At 36.7% G+C, this 21,462-nt stretch overlaps 1 protein-coding gene across 2 annotated transcripts in view; it reads left to right on the forward strand.

The window, feature by feature from the left end:
• GNAI1 (G protein subunit alpha i1) overlaps positions 1 to 8,240 on the forward strand; it is a 32,563-nt gene extending 24,323 nt beyond the window's left edge. Inside the window, exons 5-9 of one of the 2 annotated variants that reach the window (XM_083860084.1) lie at positions 1,240 to 1,368; positions 4,405 to 4,534; positions 5,728 to 5,881; positions 6,776 to 6,990; positions 7,086 to 8,240. In XM_083860084.1, coding sequence (XP_083716210.1) covers positions 1,240 to 1,368; positions 4,405 to 4,534; positions 5,728 to 5,881; positions 6,776 to 6,966 — 604 coding nt within the window. In that variant the 3' untranslated portion in view covers positions 6,967 to 6,990; positions 7,086 to 8,240. The remainder of the gene's footprint in view (positions 1 to 1,239; positions 1,369 to 4,404; positions 4,535 to 5,727; positions 5,882 to 6,775; positions 6,991 to 7,085) is intronic. The other variant, XM_083860085.1, reaches the window with a different exon arrangement.
• Positions 8,241 to 21,462: the final 13,222 nt, after the last annotated feature.

A 21,462-nucleotide genomic window follows, 5' to 3' on the forward strand; every position in this document is an offset into this window, starting at 1 on the left:
AATTTGATTTAAGGTTCTTTAATAGGTTTTCTATTACAAAAGCATGACTAAAGTACCTTTTTAGTATCTGATTGTGTCCAAAAATGTGATGACATGATCTGTGTCTAATACCAAGGATACTACTTTCTTTTGTAATAGAGTTTTTTCCTATTTCAACGTTTCTATGCTTTCATTGTTAATTAATGGTCTCTATTGGAAATGTATTGAGCCAAGAAACAATTAGAATGTGTCTTTTATGCTAGGGCACTTCAGTGAGAAAATAAGATATTAAGGAACTAGGGAGGCAGAAAATAGGATGGTGTGACAGTAAGTAATGGTAAGGAAAAGAAGAAGCCACTGAAGGAGATACAAGATGGTAAAGAGTTGTAATAGCACTGATACTGCCTTGTAGTGCAATTTTTTATGAATTTGAAGTATTTTGTAGTGCTTGAAGTTGTTTCTCAGTTATATAAACTTTTTCCATAATGGAGCACTTCATTTGAAGATTCACATGACTCTCCTGTGGTAACCTCCTGTGTTCTGGTTTGTTATTTTAGACAACTGTGACTCAAATTTCTTAAGAAAACTGTTCTTATGGCCATACAATGTATCTGTAAAATTGTTAACTTCTTGTTACACAGAAAATAGAACACAATGACTTCCCTATTTACTATGGAAGAAGTACAAGAGCTGTATAGTTTTTTGGAAACACTGGACTTGGCCTATGTTGCAAGGATTTTGGCGATGAAAGCATACTGATTGTAAAAAATATGTGTGATTAGGAATTCTCAATAGAAAGTTAATTGTTAGGTATTAGGCATTTTCTTAGACACATTAATTCTGGCCAAAACACTGAGTTACTCTTTTCATATCTGTTATCAAATAGTGTGATTTTAGGCTTTTTTATGGTTCAAAGTAACCTGCAGTTCAGTAGGTTGCAAAGATGATGATGTTCTAATTAGTGCCAATAACACTGATTATGGAACAACAGTTGTGTAAATTTTTAAAGAAAAATTCTTAGTTATGGAATAAATTGCATAGGTTTTCTTTCATCTAGGATGAAATATCATTGTGTCTCAAAAGCTTATTTTAAAAAAATTGAAAATTTGAGTAGAATACTGTGTCTTCAGTATCAGAGAAAACTATTTTATAAAATTCAAGCACAGTGTAATGAATGGACTTAGAACTTCTGTAATTCTTTGTAAATATTTTGTTGCTGTTTTGTGAATAACTGAAAGCAGTGTTTATTTTTACCTTCAGTTACTTGAATGACTTGGACAGGATAGCACAAACCAGCTACATTCCAACTCAACAGGATGTTCTCAGGACTAGAGTGAAAACTACAGGAATAGTGGAAACTCACTTCACTTTCAAAGATCTTCATTTTAAGTATGTAAATCATGCTGCATGATTACCTCTCCATCAAAGTTCCTGTAAAATTATGGAATATAGCATTCAATGGTGTAATTTAACAAATTTGTATAACCACAAGTTTGATTATTTTCCCCCACTGTTTATGGGGAAAAAAAAAAATTCTTGTGCTTTCTAAAAAGCACTTTCAACTTTCTAAAAGCACATGAGAGTTGGAGCTGCAATAAATGTTTTTGTTATATTGAAAATGTTTTCTAAGGATACTTTTGTTATAAATTAAATCTCAAAACAAAATATTACATTTTCTGCCATGTTAAATAGCTGTTCTATTGGATTCTTGTTTTAAATTATGTTGGAGAACTGGAAGCTTGTTAGAGTTTGCTGGTGTTGTATGAAAGAGTAAATCTGTTTTCCTGAAGAGCTGAATTCCAATATATCCTATACTTGAAGGTAGTATTTTAGAGATGGAAGGATGTAACTTACATTTTCTGTGGTGCAAGATTTAGAAAATAATGGTAATACTTTGAGCATTTTATGTCTAAAGATGCAGAATCATAGAATGGTTTGGGTTGGAAGCATTAAAGATCATCTAGTTCTAACCCCACTACAGTAGACAGGGACACCCTCCACTAGACCAGTTTGCTCAAAGCCCCAGCCTTGAACACTTCCAGGAATGGGGCATCCATAACTTCCCTGGACAAATTATTCCAGTGTCTCACCACCCTCACAGTAAAGGATTTCTTTCCTAAAATCTAATCTAAAATTAAACTCTCTTCCTCTTTGAACTCATTCCCCCATATCCTGTCACAATATGCTCCTGTAAAAAGTTTGCCCTGACACGTGTGTGGCATTCAAGGTGAAAACACAAGGTAGTGTTAACTAACCATCAGCATACTGTACCTCCTACTGATGAGGAAGAATGAGAAAAAAAACTCAGTAAAACACACATTAAATATGAATTTAGATTCCGCAGAAATTGTTCAGCATGTTTGTATTATATATTAGCTTAGAATCTTCGTGGAAAATATTTTTCTCATAGAAATGCATGGCAAATACTGAAATATGGATACTTCAGGAAAATCACTACTGTGGAAATCTGTTTTGTTTCCTTGTTTAGAGTTTAAGAATACAAAATTTGTATTAATCCACAAGAGGATAGCTGATAAATGGTAATGAATCTCTTGCAAATCTAAAGAGAATAGTCCTTGGCCAAGCCTGAAGAGGAGACTTCAGTATTCTCAGTTCTCCATATTTTCACTTACTTTCCAGTGTTTCTTGTTCCCTACTGTAGATGGGTCCGATCTGTACAGATTATTGGGACTGTTACAAGGACCATATGGTTACACTTCTGTAAAATGTGTCTTTGAGCCAGGCCTGTGGAATTATTTATCTGTAATGTTGTACATTCAAACACCTGTACCTGTGCCTTAGGCAATAGGCTTAATGAGTTATTGGGAGGGCTTGAAGCACACTCTTACATAACCTTGAAAAGAGCTTTTAAGATCCAAGCACATGAAAGGCTCGATAATACTAAGACAAGGCACACAAGTATGAGTAGCTGCACAGGATCAATTTCTTTCATGATCTTTTCTTTCCTGTTCTTCTGTCTGTGTTTGGATTCCTTCAGGTTGAGCCTCAATTCAAAGCTTCTCTATAAAGCAATTAGTGTAGCTTTGATTATTGATTCAATCCAAAATGCAAATAACAAGTCATCTTCATCCTGGTTCTATAGACTAGTGCAAAAGTTCAGTCTGATTATTTACTACTTTTGTGTTCAAAGAACACGTTTTTTGTTGAAATGTTAATTCATATGAAAATCAGATCTCAGTATAAAGTTATAAAGCATAGCATTAGAATTGACAGAAGTAATTACTAAAATTTAAGAGATTAATTAAGATATACAGGTACAAAATACATTTTATGGGTACACCCATTGCCAATTATTTGAGAACTAAGTAGGGGGTAGTCGGTGGCTGGCTCACATTTATATATGGTGTTATCCAAAGACTTCTCTTCCAAGATTTTTCTGAAGCTAAGGAGCACCTCTAAGGAATCCTTTTTTCAGCAGGAATAATCTTTCAAGTGTGTTTAACATGGCATTATCTCAATGTAGAACATTAAAAGGGCAGTGAGCATTGTCACTTCTGCAGTATTTTACCCAAGCAGAAGACCTTGTTAGAGGTTACATTGTTTCTGACAGCTTTCCATGAGAAATCAAAGGGTCTCTTTCTTCTAATTTGTTTCCTTCTCTACCTATTTTTACTGTGGGTTTTTTTTCAAATTAAAACCTAGCAACTTGGAATACTTGAAGATATCTAAAAATAACAACTGTAATTGAATCCCTTCAAGTGCAATTTGCAATGTTTCTGTAGTGCACTAACATTAAATCAGTAGGGTTTTTTACCTGCCCTATACTTGCAATCTTACAACTCATGGAAAACAGGAAAGGGGGATAATAAAAACACAAGTCAACTTCGGTAAGTGTGTCATATGTGAGATATAATTGCATTTCAAAAAATGCATTTATTGGAGGGAAAATGAGGGTTCTGTTTACTATATAATGCTTATTTTGTCTTCTAAGATAATCTCTTAAAATTATCCCTTTTAAACATTGCCAGTTGAAGAATATATTTAAGTTGTAATTTGACTTTGTAGAGAGAGGAGCTAAAACTCACCAGGACTGACAGTCCACACTGTTGATCAGTATCTTTTATTATGGTAGACTTTCTAGTAAATCTAACTGTATATTTTTATTTTATACAGATTACAATTCACTTTGTTAATGAAATATAATATTGTAAATAGTTAATTTTGTTTATCTTTCATCTCATGCTTTCTCATGTTCCCTAAAATGCATAGGAAGACTTTTAGGGCTTTATTAAAATTGATGTGTATACTGAGAAAAATAGTAATTAATGATACAGGGGGTTTTGCCTTCTTTTTAAGGTGGTGTTCTCAGACTTACACACCTGATAATTCCAGATTTTGTTGGCTAATATTCAGAAAGCTAAAAATTCCAAAGTTCATTTAGTGATTTTTATTTCTGTTTTGCAGAATGTTTGATGTTGGAGGCCAAAGATCAGAGCGGAAGAAGTGGATTCATTGTTTTGAGGGTGTTACAGCAATTATTTTTTGTGTGGCACTAAGTGATTATGACTTGGTCTTGGCTGAAGACGAGGAAATGGCAAGTACTGTAATGTTGAAGAAAGGAATAGTTGTTGGACAGAAGCTGAGCTTGGAAGGAAAGCTATAAATGGGTCTTTTGAAGTATTACTGCTTTATAAGATGCATGGGGTTTGTGCAAAAGGACTCAGTGAAATGGTGATTGAATTCATGCTTTTGGGTTCCAAAGTATTTCCTCATATTCTCAGAAGGATTAGTAATAGCTACACTTCTCATGTTTTAAAGGAAGCATAAATTAATGAGGATACATTGTCAGTAATGCAGATTTTAGTCTCTTTATGGATGCTAGAAGTACATAGTAAGAATTTTTTTTACTTACCTGTATCTGCTTTACCACATTTTGTTTTCCTTTCCTTCCTCAATCTTCCATTTTTGTTTCTTTCTAACTGTGTTTCTCCAATCTCTTGTCTTAGTTGCGGAACTGTTTCTCTTCCTTTTCCTTTCCACCACCCTCGGCTCCTTTCTCCTCTTTCAAGAGTTTACTCCTTCCGTGTCACTGTGCACAGGGTGCATTTTACTATCTTGAGTGGTCTGAAGTGATGCTTACCTCTGTATGTGAATCATTAACAGACTCTTGTGCTCTTCCTTGTGTTCTGCAACTTTCTATAAAATATAATTTGGGGAGGAAAGAGAAATAAGAAAACCTTTCAAGTCAAATATAGTCAAAGGAGGTCATAGCTAGCATCCTGCTACTTAAATGACTGGAACTTGGCCAAAGTACTTACATGTTGGATAATTTTTCTACAGAGTTAAATATTATGGTAAGAGTTAAAACACCTGCTTACTTGATTCTCTAGCTTTGTAGAACTTTCTTCCTTATTCTTGGAATGTCAGCTAGGTGCAGAATTTATTTTCAATTTCGAGAAAATCTAATCAGTGTTAAGATAAATTCAGGTAACTCAGCAATTCTTGTAGAATATCAGTACTGCAAAATGTCAAAACACACAAAAAAATCTGAAATATTCAGAATTTAAACCTGGAAATGAGAAAAAGTAGTTGCTTAAACCATGTTCGTGGAAATGATCTTTGTGGTAGTCCTGGCCTCTCTTATATTTCCCTGTGGTAAAATGTGATTTTGTTTGCTAAAAATTTAGTTTTGTAACTGGTTCATTTGTAAGTAATCAAAATTACATATCCTTATTTTACTACTTAAGTCTGATAAAATAGAAAGTGATGACTTTGTTTCCATTACAGAATCGGATGCATGAGAGCATGAAATTGTTTGACAGTATTTGCAACAATAAATGGTTCACAGACACTTCTATTATTCTATTCCTGAACAAGAAAGATCTTTTTGAAGAAAAAATTAAAAGAAGTCCTCTCACTATTTGCTACCCTGAATATGCAGGTATTTGAGGGGTGCAGATGTCAAGGGTTGTTTGGTTTTTTTGGTTTTTTTTTTTGTTAAAATACCTAATTTTTGATGCACAGATCATGAGGAGTTGTATAACTCTAGGCATCTAAAATATTTATATGACCTGAAATTTAAGATGGGGGTTGTTTTGATGGATCACAAATCAAACAGTGCTTGCATCTTTTTAACCAGGTGAAGTAATGCTGGTCCACTAACAGCATTTGAATGTTACTGCTGCAACTGTTCAGGCTCATTTATCTAGCCCGTTCTTATTTCTCATGTTCTCCTACTTTTGTACTTTGATGTAAGTAGGAATTCCTGAGATACATGAGAGATTTTTTTGACAGAGAGTGTACATACATTTTGACATTGTGGCTTACTCAGGAAATACACAGCAAAAGAGCACAAATTCATTTAACAAGCCTTAGCATTTTTGTGTATTGTTCTCATTGTAACTTCAGACAGAAAATAGCGTGTTGGAGGTAAAAAGCTTGGGAGAAATGTGTATGCCAGTGTCTTTAACTGAGTGTGGGAAAACCCCAAAGCTTTTAAAAACATAAAAAATGAAAGCAAGTAACTTAAATGAAGGAAACAAAATATCATAAACTAGGAAAGTGATGGGTCATTATTGACTTGTTCATCTGGCACTGAAGTAAATGGAAAGACTATTTCTGCACCCGGAACCAAATTGAGTGCTAAAATTTTATTATTACAAATGCATCCAAAAGGTCTCCTTCCAAGGTTTTTTTAATGGTATCGTAAAGCAATGGCTCTGGAACTTCTCCTCTTCACTTTTAGGTTTCCAAAGAACCCCTTCCTTCCATGATAGTGTGCATCTTATTCTTCCTCTGTTGGAAAACTGCTTACTGAGCAATTTTCTTCTTCTAGGGTCAAACACTTATGAAGAAGCAGCTGCTTACATTCAGTGTCAATTTGAAGATCTGAACAAGAGAAAAGACACAAAGGAAATCTACACTCACTTCACGTGTGCCACAGACACAAAAAATGTGCAGTTTGTTTTTGATGCTGTAACTGATGTCATTATTAAAAATAACCTTAAAGACTGTGGCCTCTTCTGAGAACAGATACAAGGTTGTTAAATGGTAAATTACATGCCTGAAAACAGGACTTTTGGAATATGCCCACGCTGTGTAAAACCTGCATAGATATACTGAATTCTTTTCTATTTTATTTTTAGGTTCAGAGATCGACTTCGCACAATTCTAATTGATTCTTTTCAAGGTGAAAGAAGTACAAAATGCATTGTGCTCAATGATAGATCAGTACTGTACTTGCCTGTTTTAACAGCTTTATTTATGTTTGTCTTGTAAATTTAAGTAATTAGTTAACACTGAGATGTCAGTTGATTGTATGTAAACTTACAATTGTAGTAATGTATTTGTATAAACGTTGAACGGAATATTTTAGTAACTTGCTGTCCTCTAAAACATTCCTCTAAAATTTCCATGTTTTATGATGATACTCTTAGAGGAGACAGACACTTTTTGCCTTTGGATTATTTAAACATCTTGTAAAATTAAATTTTCTTTTCATCTTAAGGGTGCATGCTGCCTTATTCTTTACTTTTGTTGGTAATACTGTATATGGCATTAGCTTTTTTTGATATTTAAACAGCCTCATACACCTTCTGAGACTTAAAGAAACATAACCAATAAACTTGTTTTTTGCCTTAAGTTTTGAAAAAAAAAATCTTTTTATAAATTTAGGATAAATGCAAAAAGTATTTTAAAATTTAAATGAAATCCACAGTTTATGAAATCCAGGCAGTGGAAATGTGGCAACACTGGGAAATTGATGTTTAAGGGTCAGCTATCACTGAAGCTAATGGAAATGTAAAAAGGAAGTTGTTAAAACTATTCATACCAATAATAAAAAAAAAGATGCTTTACTCAGTGGAGTGAATGGAAAAATTACTTTTGGGGTGTTTTAAATAGACAGAAAAGGCTGGGCTTCAGAGTAATGTTTTTTCTGCTTACTTAAAACATAAATTCATATTCTCCTTAAACTTTTTGATATTTTCTGGTAATAAAACTAGTTTGATAACTTAACCATAGAAGTACTGGGTTCTCCCACTAGATAAGGGGCTTCAGAGATTAAAACAAATTCCTGTTGCATATAGCAAGAATCTTCAGTGTTTTGGGTAGGGTGTTTTAGTGACTTCGAAGTTCTGATTCTTTAATTTCCTCTTTAATTATAGCCTCAGAGTTTCTTATAAGTTAAAGATTATTTTCTTCTGGTTATGCTTTCATTATGTGATTTGCTGTCTTAGGTACCTGTCATCCGTTGCCTTAGGGATAGTGCCAAAACTGATTTTTTTAATACAGATTTTAAAGAGAATAAGCTTCTAACTGTAAATAAGTTGATGGTTGTCTTAAATGTATGTTGTCATCTAGAAAACCCAAATGTACCAAACCTGGAGATACAATTTTCTATAACTGTTAAAATGTTTCAGGCAGCTACAGTACATCATAAGTTCTTTGAGAAGTAAATAAGTCTTGGAGCCTGTGGCTATTTTTCTATATTATCTTAGCATTTATGTTCTTAGAAATGTTCAAAATATTGAAGTCATTGTTCTGTTGTTTAATTTTTGATTGTGTATGTGTTTAAGTTAGGCCTCTGCTTGAGTAAACCTTACCTGCCCTTTTCATTCTTTAATGCTGTCTTTGTTAGGTACAGAATTGCAAAATGCATTTTAAATGAAAGATTAGAAAGGAGATAAGTTATTGCTGGAGGTTGTTAAATATGTTGATACATTATGAGCTCTTTCAGCAGTTATGGTAAGCAATCTGTATATCCTGGGCTGCTTTTAATTGTGCTTTACGGTTCTGGTTATGATTTTAAATCTCACTGAACTACTTTGTGGAATTGTATTTACACCTACGTTCCAGCTGGTTTTTGTACTTAATGTAAAACAAAAATTGGGATTAATCAAATTAAATAAATCTAAATTTTGTGCCTTGCTTGAAAGAAATGTTTTTCATTAAAAGTGCTGATGGAAATCTTCTTGCATCCATTCTGTGGAGGTAACTAGGTAGTAAAAATGAGAAGACAGGAAGTCAGGAGTAAATGTAAAAACTTTGTGCTAGAAGCATTAATATTTTTATTAATTAATTAATACTTTTCTTAACACCTTCAGTTGGAGAATTTTTGGAATTTTGTGGCTGGTGGTTTATGAAGTCTTCATATATTAACACAGAACAAAACTGAACTAATTTGGCTTGCTAGTCCACAGATAATCTTGTTTTTTGTGACCTGATGCATGTCCAGCAGGGATGTTTCCTTGTAGAGGTGCTGCACTGGTAGATCCGTCTTTGTACAGAGATAGAGTTGTCAGCCTAGGCACTTCTCTAGGAAAAGCTACAAGAGGAATTGCATGCAGTTGTGGTGGGAGCCACACACTTAGTTTTCACTGCAGCTGTAATAAGGCTCCACATCTCTGTTCCATCAGGGGGTTGCTTCTCTGTCAGAGCCCTGCAGAAAATGGAGGAAATGCTGCAGGTACCCCGCTGTCTAAAGGGGTCCATCTTGGCCTTCAGCAGCCTGAGCTCTGCTCTCTTCCAGTTCCCCATTCCTCTGATTTCTTCATGCAGAGTGTGCAGGCAAACTGCTTTCTCTAGCATGACACAAAGAAGCTCCCTCTATTACCTAAGGAATTCCTTCAGGCTATTGTAAATATAGTAAATGTAAACAACCAGACCTTTGAGGAGACTTCTTCAGCCCCGTGGTCTTGTACACATCTGTGGTTGAAGTCTCTCAGTAAAATACAGCTGTAATTAAACATGTAGTTATTTTTAAGAGGCTGTGAAAGAGTGGTTTGGAAAATTTGCTGTTCGGCTTCATTATCCCACCTATGGAATCTGGAGGTAATTTGATGTTAAATGTAGTAACCTTTCATTAACTAAAACAAGGTCCAGGATCACAGCATGAGAACAGTGTATATTTACTGGATTGCTGTTTCTGGTTCCATGTAGGCAATTAGCAGCCTCACGATTTAAAATCTACATAAAACCTTAGGGAGCAAAAAAGATCCATCTGCAGCATGCTGAACAGCATGATGGCTGGTGTGCATTCAGAATTGGGGAAAATTAAAGTATAATTGTCTGTTTCAAATCAAGCAAAAAGGAAACCCTGCCAAGATGCTGGCTATCCTACTGTGGGAATGTGTCTTGAAGTTGTTATACTTCATATTAGTAACTAAGATCCTGTGGGTCAAAGAGTAATGCCAGGATTGTAAGCCTCAAAGCCTTGCTATATTTTATTTTTTAAAAAAGTGTAGAAGGTGCATCAAGAGTCTTAAGCACCTCATCCTTGAATAATTTACAGCTTGCAGAAGTGCACTTATGGGCCATCAATGTGGAAGGTGGGACTGGTAAAAGAGGAACTTAATCAGTCATAGACTACAAGCAATCCTTGTTGTTTTTGCAGAAGTGTTGAGTTTTTGGACTCTGATGAACAGTAATATTGAAATTTCAGTTGCATAGGTGCAAGAAAACCATTTTGTGGTTTTGTCTCTGGACTTCTTGCAAAGAATCTGGCTTGACGTAGAGGGAACTAGGACCAGAGGTTTTTTTAGTTATATTTCCAGGTCGTGAATATATGCTGTACTTAAAAATGGCTGCTAAAATGCATTTATCAAGCTTTTTGTCCTTACTGTATTTAGAAGCAGTGCTTTTCAAAGTTGGTCATGATTCCAGACAAGGTGCTTCTGGCTGGTTTGCCCTGCTTGTGTTTTCTTTTTTGTGGTAGTGAGAAGACTTGACTGTTACCTGACACAACAGAGATCAGGATTATTGAGCAGTTCATTGTAGGAGTAATTTATTTGATCTAAGGCGTAGTTAGGCTTATTTTTAGAAGTGCAGTCAATAGGTTGAGATCTATATGGGGTAGTGTAAAGCTGTACCATTTTTGGTCATACTCCCTTCTGGGTATTAGGACAGGAAAAATTGACCCCACAGTAAAAAATACACTTCTGTAGTAGAGCTATTTCTCTAGTGCTATGTGTCAATTCTGAAAGGAATTTCAGAGAATCTGTTACAAAAGAAAGATTTATGCATGCAAGGATGTGCTGATAAGAATGTGCTATCTGAAATTTAACTCCTTTTAATTGCAGTAGAACAAAAGGCATTTAAAACCAAATAGGTCCTCACTGGAAGTCACTGCAGTTTCACAGAACTCACTGTTCCCAGCTACCTTAGTCTTCCTCCTTTTCTGTCCTCCCACTAAGAGAAGTTTGGGGAGAGGTGGTGTCTATGTGCTTTCCCTCACGGGTTGAGCTATTTGTGTCGACATCTGAGGAATGGGTACCTTGAGTCATGCAGAATATGCTGATCTGTACTTTCTTTTGCAGATAAAGAATATGCAGATGCCTGATGTAAGATTATTATTAATATGGTAATGTAAGAATATGCAGATAGATTGGAAAATAAGTGTACTTAAAGCTGCATGTGTTTGTATTGAAAAGCATGAAGAAAAGTCTAGGAAACCACGAACCTGAGCAGGTGAAGCTTTTTTGTTCTGTAGTTTACAGTTCCACAATGATGCAAAGTCTGATCAGAAGTCCTTACAACACGACACCAAGCACAACTCAAATACCTCGTACCAAGTGTCCTCCTGTCTACAAAATGAGAATGCAGTGTGAGACAGTACAGTACAAGTGACTGAGAGGGAAACACAGTGCAAATAGAAACATACTTTACGTTTTTTCCATTTGTCAAAGGAACAGTTTTCTAGACTAAATCAAATGAATAAACCATCTATTTTGTGCATAGTTCCGTCATAATTTGTCTTGGGAACTTAAAACATCTTCCTGTGGAAAAAATACAGGGAAATAAGGTCATAAATTTTCACTCTTCCTCTGTTCCAGTGTCATGATTCTCTTGAAATGTGATTAAAAAAAACCCAACCCACAAATTCTATTCTAAAAATGCTGTGAAACTGTCAGCCTGAGAATGTTAAATAGTTTTGATTAAAAAATGCTAATACTTGGCCTGTTAGTCAGGATTTTTATTTTGGTAGATTAAAACAAAGATTAAGCTATTTCTGTTTTGATTCCATAAATCACTTGTCTTTCATCAAGGGCTTTATTAAAACACAGAATTTTTTGTGAGAATACTATTAATTTTGACTTGGGGTGAATTGCCAAAAATTGTATTTCAGTTCTTTTAATGACAATTAAAGGTGAGTTCATTAAAGAAAACCAACAAACTATAGTTATCAACTGCATAATCTAGAACGTAAAACAACACAGCAACCAGAAAAAAAATTACATTGTGATTTTATTGTTGTAAACATTAGAGCATATGTTGAAAACTTGAATTTGGCCTGTAGGTCTGTAAGTCAACAAGGATACTTTATTACATCCAGTTTCTAATGATGGCCTTTCTACTGTTTTTGGCATCTAACAAAAATGTGTTTTTAATCCTTCATAATTCCAGACAAATTTTTAAAAATTGGAATTTGTTAGGGACTGCACATGGTGATGAGAACATTTGATCAAATTCTGAAGTTGTTGCATATAGATTCAGCCAGTATCTTTCATAGCTGTGTTACATTGGTTTGGCTAAAATGTTGTTTGTTTGCCTTGTTTTTCTACCTATTAACTTAATTCTTTGTAAAGTTCTCAGTCTTTTGCCCTCTGACTCAATTTAAGGAATGGAAGAAAGTCATAAATTTTATCATCCACTGAGACAAAAAAAACATTTTCAAGATGTTTGTAGTCAGTTGGGTATATATGAGATTAATTTTCTGAGAAAGCATTAAAGAAAACATTCAGCAGTGATCTTCAGAGCTATGTCCAACATTTGAAGAAAGCAGCTTTGAGAGAGTGCTGTGGTATAAAGTTGTTTTTTGATATGTTCTTGCCTGCTTTTGTTATCTGGAGCTCTAACCATGAGAGTAACAGTGAGGTATGTGCAGATGCTCAGCTACTTACCTCTTTCCCAGGAGAGGCTGTTTATGTCTGTGTGTTAAAGGCTCAAAGCAGCCTGATCTTCTATATATTGAGGGAAAGGGTTCTGAGCTACTCAGCAAAAAGAAATGGGTGGGAGGCATCCTGATCCTCCTGGAAAGGAGAGAGGGAGCACTCTTCAGCAGAGTGAAGAGAGGTGGAGGAGGAGGGACACAGCTGCGCTTCTGATGTCTTGTATTAAGCTTGTATTTGAATGCTGTTGGGACTTAATACAATTTTACAAGTAGAGATGATGTATTTGGGTGCTGCTAGGAGACAACTGTTGGTATATTGTACACTTAATCTTGGAGCATGTTGTCCTATCAGGTTCTCAGTCCTTCAAGATCTTTTCTTCCTCTAGTTAAAAGCAGTGCCAGAAAGAATAGCTAACAGAGTAATAGTTTTCTAGTCTTGAAAGAGTTTTGTCTTCACCACCAGAAATGTTAGCGTTGCAGCATTTCAAAGATGATCTGAAAGATAAATCATGAGGTTAAATGAGTTTTATAGTGTTTTAAATATTAAAGTGCAGAGACAAGAACAGGCTATTTTTTATCACTTCATTTTTCCCCCAATAAATCTGTGAAATGAAGATAAATAGAGAACTCCAGGTGCTCTGTGTGAGTCTTCTGAAGACCAATGTTGAAATACGGCGCTTCCTTAGGCTGTAAGAGAAAGAAGAATGAGGCATTTGTGTCTCCTGTGGAATTTCAATAAAAAACTGATAGCACTTCCTGATAACACTGGTGTTAATCCAGTGTACTGACAGTTGACATCCTTGGCGAAGAGGAAAGAAATACTGGAGTAGTATCAGTGATGTAGGACCCTGAATTACAGGAGTACAAATCTTCAGGTCATTTGAGGCCAAACTGTGATGGCTGCTGCAGATGAGTTGTTTACACAAACTGACTTTCTCTGAAAGCTTTGAAAGGAGGTACCTTTTCCATCACCTTAAAAGGACTGCAGAAAGCAATGAGCAGTTCTGCTAGAAATGCATAATTTGTTTCACTTTAATGATCAGCATTTCAAGGGAATTAAAAGACTTTCAAGTGATTGCCTGTCAGCTGGCATGGGGTAATATGTTTCCTGAGCATTTGGCAAATGCAGTGTAGTTCACATAATTTAAAAGAACAAAACTTGTACTTCTGAGAAGTGAGGAAGGCATGATCACTAAGGAAATAACTTGCAAAATTAAACTTGCATATTAGGTAACTAAGACTTGCATTCTTCCAATAACACACACAGCATCATGTTATGCCAGCATTTCAGAAACTCAATTTTTGAAATAAATCTATGCCAGGTAGCATTTCTCATTCCCATATTTTCTCCAGGAGTGAGGGGATGATGATACTAATAGAATTTTCTAAAGTCCAGTTGCAAGGATGTTCAGCTGGCAGTTGGGAGGGTAAGTCTCAAACTCAGTCTGATATTTGAATTACATTTGGCCTGCTAAAATCTGAGAAAACCTGACATGGTGGGCAAGTAAATATTCTGAAATTGTTATTTTTACTTTCTCATGTTGATTTCATCAATGTGATACTGACCTCCTGCAAGGACTAGAATCTGTGTCACAGTTACCAGTAGTAATTATGCATTCCTTTGCAACAAATGTCTGTATCTTCTACAAAGTAAAATGAGTTCAGAGCAAGACCCTGACTCAGCCCCTTGCCGTGAACTGAAGCTGAGCTCTGTCGCTATCCTGAGGGAGGACCTGAACTGGTTATGCTCTGTTGTGTGAGAATATTGCTGTCCCTCCTCTTCATCTTTGTATGATAACAAAATTATCCTTTCAGACATTTTTTTCTGCCACAGAGAACATCTTATTTATAATAGTTCACCATGTCTGATTTAGTTTGAAATTAATAATTTTTTGCGATACCTGGTCACTTAAGATGGGCCTGGTCATCCTTTAGCTGTTTCTCTTTTGAGCTGGATGGATTTGGCCTGAGGAGACTCTGTACAATGCATTTTTAGTCAATTCATTCTTGCAGTTTTGTCTTGAATCAGTTTCCATTTCTTCTTGTGTATCTTGAATTGTGAAGTTATTTATAAATGAAAGGGCTTTAAAAGTGGAAAGCTTTTTTTAAAAAAATTCTTTTGGTAGGATGGATGGGGATGGAATATGAAATGAGTGTTTTACTAAAACATACCAGTTTAAATCATCTCTAAGCTTCAAAATTTTCCATTCCTAAAGATTAGACATCCGAGAGGCTTGTAGATTAGTAAACAATTTAATATGCTTTAAAAAAAAATCTGAAAGGAAAACAGATAAAATACTAAACCCCCTTTTTGCCTCTGTCCTATTTCTGGTCAGACAAGAATTGTTAATTGATGGCTCCATTAACTCATCATGCCATTAGACCAGGGGGCGACAGACAAAAATCAGAATACTGTGTTCATTCTGAAAGAATTCAGGTAGCACACCACTGAGGAAAGGCTGAGTGATGAAACAGGACTGCAGGAGTTTAACTAGATGATGGAACACTTTTAAAGTCCTGAATGAAGGCATGCAGCTTCCTTCCAAGGTGTTTGTCCCTTGCCTGAATTGACTCTAACTAAAGGCTGCTGTGAAAGCATTTCTTTGCCTCATTGCTAACCACTATTGTGCTTTAGAGCCATTAATCTTTGCTATGTTCAAAAAGAGACTCCTTTTCCCATGGCCCAGGAGGTATAAGCTGGACTTCTAAGGTGGAGCTTTCTTACGAGCTTTGTTCTGGAAGGCAAAATTGTAGAGTTAATGTATCTACATGGGCTTCTGTGCTTTAAACACGGCAGAATGATGTTTATAGCATTTCATTATACCAAAATAAAGTACTTTGTTAGCCATTCTGTCTGCACACCTCTTTGCTTGTATTCTTTATTAGGTGCCCAGTGATGCTGAATTCTTTGAAAGAGAAATGCCATGAGAAGTATGGTAAGGAGGAACAATCACTTATTCTCCTGATACTGATTAATCTTTAATATCTGATTTGATTTTTTATTGCTGTCAAATAAACTGGAGGTCATGCCTCAGAGAATGATAATCATGAAACAGCATCATCAGAATGTGTTTTGTCACAAGGATGGGTTTGCTTCTGGCGCCAAAGACTGTAGATAATGGAGGAGCTAGAGCTGAATGACAGAACTCAGTATTTGTGTGGGATATTTGAATAGCTTTGTTCAATGGGACTTTGCTTTAGATCTGAGCTGCCTGCTGCTCCCTGGAGGCTCTTCAGCTCAAGAAGCAGGTAGGTAGTTTTGCAGCCTTGGTAGTTTTTAATGCTTTTAAAAAATTTCATACTGTCTTTGTTGGAAAGTTTTCCCTCATCACTATCTCTCTTCTAGAGCTACGATCTTATGCAATATATGAAAAATGCCTCAAATAAATATACTAAGGTTTCTCATTGTCTTGCTATGGGTTTAAATATTTATTGGGTCTAATTTAGAGGTCTTTTTCCTTCTGTGGTTTCCTTTTTAATTTTTTTTTCTGTCGCACTCTTTTCTATAGTACTGCAGCTGTGCTTAAGATATTGTTTAAAAAAACCCACAAGTACTTACAGTCTTGCTGATACATCAGTTATGGACAAAATAATTGTTTTCTCTGCAGTTTAGAAATGTCATGCATGTTGTATTTTTCTGTTTTAGTACTGCACTTGAAGCCTTGAGTGCTTTTTAAAATTACTCTTTAGTGCTTTTCAAAATTACTTTTTAGTTCAGGCTGCCTGGAATCTCTCGCTAGTTTAACTTGGGCCATTAGCTCACAAAACACACTTTTATCAAAGCTGAGTAGTGCCATGAAGCTGTGACCAGTGTACCTTTCTATTTACAAGGCTTTTTTGCTCCCTCTCTTGTTATTTATCTACAGCTACAATAAATGCACTTCCCAAGTGATGAATTGATTTAGGGGGATTTTTATTAGGAGAGGGAGGTAACAGGAAATGTAGTGAATGGATCTTGGGAAAGAGGAAGCAGCTGGAGGTGCTGGTGGCTGTGGGATGTGTTATAGCTGAAAAATAAGATTTTAACATCTGTCTTGTGAATGCTATATTTAGTGTTTTGGAGAGGAAGCAGAGGGAAAGAGGCTGTCAGATCTGCACACTGTGGAAATATAAAGAATAAGCCCTTTTAAAGCAATATAGAATCCTTACATGTTTGCTCTTCTGTAACAGTTTCCTGTGATGATTGCATGGTCACATATGCAACCTCTGGCTGTCCTCCATGCAACTCCTCAGCTACATGTCTTATGTGTGATTGAAGGTGGTTTTGGTACCTGTTTCTGAGCACTTGGCTGTGTTGTGTTCTTAAATGCTTTATGCTCCACTATAAACTGTAATTATGGCTTTATTTGGATTGGTATTTTAAAAGTGTTGTTTTCAGTCACTCTTACCCTGCTGATGCAACGAAAACTGGCTGGCTGCTGTTTTGATGGTGGGAGACACAGCTGGTCAGTCTGACCCAAGGCAGTGGAGTGCCAAGTGTGAAACCATGCTAAATCAGGGATGAAGCAGGGATGCTTCAAGACAAGTCAGAGGACTGCCAAAACCAGACTTTGTAGATCTTTTCCATTTAAAGTGAAAAAACTCATCCTGAATTGGAAATTGCCTCATTTCCTACACAAATACCTGCTGTGACCTCAAATGCAAACGTCTTTTTGCTTTGTTTTCATAAATGATCATTTGAGGTGAATTATCTGGAATAGCATTTAATGAGAATAAGATATGGCTAGCATTCAATTCTCCACAGTTATTCAGGACATGTAAGAATTCATTTCACAAAGTGAATCACAGCTGAAGGAGTCTGAAGCATGTGCAGGGATATCATGATTTTTACCAGTCAGACAGGGTTTCACTGCAGTAAATAAGCTTGAAATGTTAGCTTGGTCTGGAGAGGGATACAAATCCTCTTTAGGAAATAAAAGTCACAAACATCAAAACACATCACATTTCATCCCTCACGACCAGCTTTAGAGGTTGGGAGTTTCTCTCAAGACACAACCAAAAGGTACTGTGACTAGAATACAATACTAAGACATAACTGACAGTGCTGCCCATTACTTTGCTGGCAACATAGATGGGAGTTTTGTGTGCAGTGTTGTCTGTCCCACACAGCAAATTCTGCTTCCACTAAGGTTAGAGGATGACCAGCTAATCTAGTGCTGACTGGCCTGGTGATGACCACCATGCTGGCCAGTAAGTCAAGTGAGCAACCACCTTTTAATGTGGCAGGACTTACAATGGCTGATGTGGTTTAGTAGCAGAATTTTTAGCACAGTATAATATCCACTGGGCGTTTAAGATGGTCTCTGTTTAGTCTGATGAAATAAAATCCAAATGCTGTCATAAACAACATCATGTAATACTAGCAACAGGATGCTGCTTCTGTACATTTTAAAATCCCCCTTTTATTCCGAGTTCAGTTTTTTTTTATTTATTATGTATGATTATATAAGCAATACTACGTGCAGTATAGGTGAGAAGAGTTCTACCTGCAAAACAGCCCCTTTTCATGCTGTGATGTGCTATCGTGTATTAAAGTTATTTTCTGTAAGAACAAACTGGAACTTCTTTTCCACTGATGGTAATGGCATGACGTATTACTCTGTTACTGAAAACAGAAGTCAAAACTGACTTCTGTAGAATCTCTGAGAGACCATTTCCTGGCATACCTCACTCATTTTAATAAATTTCTTACTTGAAGTTAGTTGCACATGAAGTCTTCATGGAGCAAGTGAATATAAGATAATCATAGTCAGCCTTACTCTTTAGATATCTCTCAAACTGTATTATTTTCCCTCAGCCATTCCTGAGATCGGGATCTCTGAGCTGCAGTGATGTAGTACACATCATTTATTTAGTATTTAATTATTCTTATGTGCTGGAAAGGTACCGAGCCTTTCTTTAAAGGCATAGGTTAGAAAAGCAGTCTAAACTTTCCAAAGAGACAGAGTAAAATACTACTTTAGAAACTATATCTCTAACCTTTTTCTTAGAAAATGTGTGCTTGTCCTTTTAGAAAACATGTTTATCTGAGCCTTATCTTCAATTAGTTAGTTTTATCATATTTTCTCTCTGATAGAAAATAGCTGACTTCAGAGTGGTAATAACTTCCCCATAGAAAATAGATTTCAAGCTGTCTCTTCAGATATAATGTTCTCAAATCCAGACACAAGGTATTAAATGTTATGTACTAACACTTTAGAATATGATCTGTCAGCAATCCTGTTAGAGCAAAATTGAAAATCTTTTCAAGGATTCATAAAAGCTGATACTAAAACCAGCTGGTAGCTGAAAGTGAAATTGCCAGACCTGTTCCAGCATGACATGCTTTTTATATCCATTAGAGGAAAACAGAACACTTGTAACATACCTTGCAAATAGAAATAATCTGTGGAGAGTTGTGTCTCTGCTAACTTTTGTAGGGATCATCAGGGAGGGCATTTGAGTCCTCCTTCCAAGTATTGCAGACTGGCTTGTTGCCATGCTGTTCTTGTGTGTGCTCTGCAGTGGCTTGTCTGGGCTGTACTATGGTTCAGCTGAAACACCAACTCCAGCTTTTTCTGGAGTGTCTCTGGTCCACCTGTGCTTGTGGATCACTTGTCCCACACTCACCTTGGCTATGCCTGATAGCAAGCAGCACAGGCTTCAAGAAGCAGATTTGTTCAAGTAAAATGCCTGTTGCTAAGGGTGCAATGGCCAAGGTCTCTGTTTCACAGGCTGTTACTCTGAACCAGCTGCTCTTTTGGACCAAGTGTCCCTCAGGAGCTCTGGGTGCACTCCTGGTACAGAACCAGATTTGCAGAACTTATTCACCCTGTGAAATAATGAGGATGTATTTCCTTTGGAAGCACATTCCTGATGAAAACTATACTCAGTGTAGACACACATGCCTTGTCACTCACTTGAGGGAGACACTGCAGAGATGCTCAGTGTTTGCGTGTGTATTAGAAATTGGTATAGAACTGGTATAGAAACAACCAGCAACCTGTCTTTAGTCACTGTGCCCAGTGCTCTTATTTCCACTGAAGGTGCAATCTCCTGGGAGCTCATACCTCTGAAAGAGAGCCTTGCCACTGCTCTCTGGATCTTGGGAATCCTTCACTTGCACTGATCAGTGAGGAATCAAAGTAAGATGACCATCTGCTGGTAGCCTAAGCTTGTGATGCCGTATTTCACTTTTAGTATAGTTTGGTCTCTAATAGCTGTATACCCCCAAGGTTAATCAGTACTGGTGTGTTATTAGTGATCTCTCAACTGAAAAGGAGTACACATCCCTGTATGCAGTTTACATAATAAAATTATGATTGTATTAAGTAGTAATTATTTTGTCATTTCACAGGCTCTGTGAGCTGTTGTGAAAGGTCATTTGTGTCTCTGAGTCTGCAACAACAGCAGATAAAACTGCTTACATCACAAATTGGCTTTTACACCTCAGCCTTTTTCCACTGAAGATGCATTTCTTCTCAAGGAAAAACTTGTTCTCCATGGTCTTCATTACCATTCAGCTCTACCAATGAACCTAGAGGCCCGTGCACTTGCTTTTAAAGTCTCCTAACTCTTCATGGTTGACATGCAGGGTGTTTTCTGTCATCTCACTAAGGAGAAGGATGGTGTGGGGCAGCCTTTCTATGAGCAGTGTAAGGTGCTTGAAGCCACTGTGCAGAGTGCTATGAGCTGTAAGCTGTGCCATCCCATCCCAGGGAATTGCTCAGCAGACTCAGCCTTGTCCAAGCTGCCACTCTCCAAACTGCCCTGTCTCCCTTCTTGACCAACCAGACATTGTGCTTATCTCTATTTTTTTTTTCCCTACACAGAGTTGTGCACTGATCTGTTCTCCATAATGAAAGCTTGCTGCATGCACAAAGTGGCCCATAACCATAAGAGCACTCTATAAGGACACTTGTATAATGCAAGGCATAACCAATACATTGCTGTAATTTACCAAAAAGGTAATCGTTGTTCTACAGGGCTATGAAAGTTTTTGTGAAACCTCTTGGGCTGCTGGGAGGCTGCTCTTTAGCTATGACCAAACCTCTACAGGTTCTGGGTGTTTCTCCTTACTGCTTGCAGTCTTTTATCTGTGGAGATAAAGCATTCCTCCATCATGAATCTCCTGTTTAGCAACCTGGATTTCTATATGAACCATCTGTTTGGGCTGCCTTCTTGGCAAAAAGCTTAATATTTGGAGAGGTGCAGGAGCAGAAAAGGTTCCCATCAAAACATTGAACCCAACTTTTTTAAAAAAGGTCTTTTTTTATAAGGATCCATCCAGCCTGTGGGGGGAGGAGACTGGGATGAGGTGTCAGCTGTCTTAATGGCAGCCTGCTTGACCTCTGCCTGGACGCCTGATACACCTGCAGAGCCAGAGAAGTGTCCTGCCATGGGGTGTTCTGGGGTAGGGGGCTCAGATTAGAAAATGCGACCAGGGAACTGTGCTGTATTCAGTATCCATGACCCACCTTCAAATGCAGCCCATCAGACAGTCTGTTTCTCTATTGCTCCCTCTTCTCTTTTTTGCAATATTTTGACAATCAGCCTACTGCTGGATGACCCACACTGAATTTTATTTGCAAGCCTGGGAATAGGTGAGGCTAAAGTCTCAAATCTTTTTGTGGTGAGGAACTATTTTAGTCTGA

The sequence above is a fragment of the Zosterops lateralis genome (genome assembly GCF_965231275.1).
Source record: "Zosterops lateralis genome assembly, chromosome: 4".
NCBI lineage: Eukaryota > Metazoa > Chordata > Aves > Passeriformes > Zosteropidae > Zosterops > Zosterops lateralis.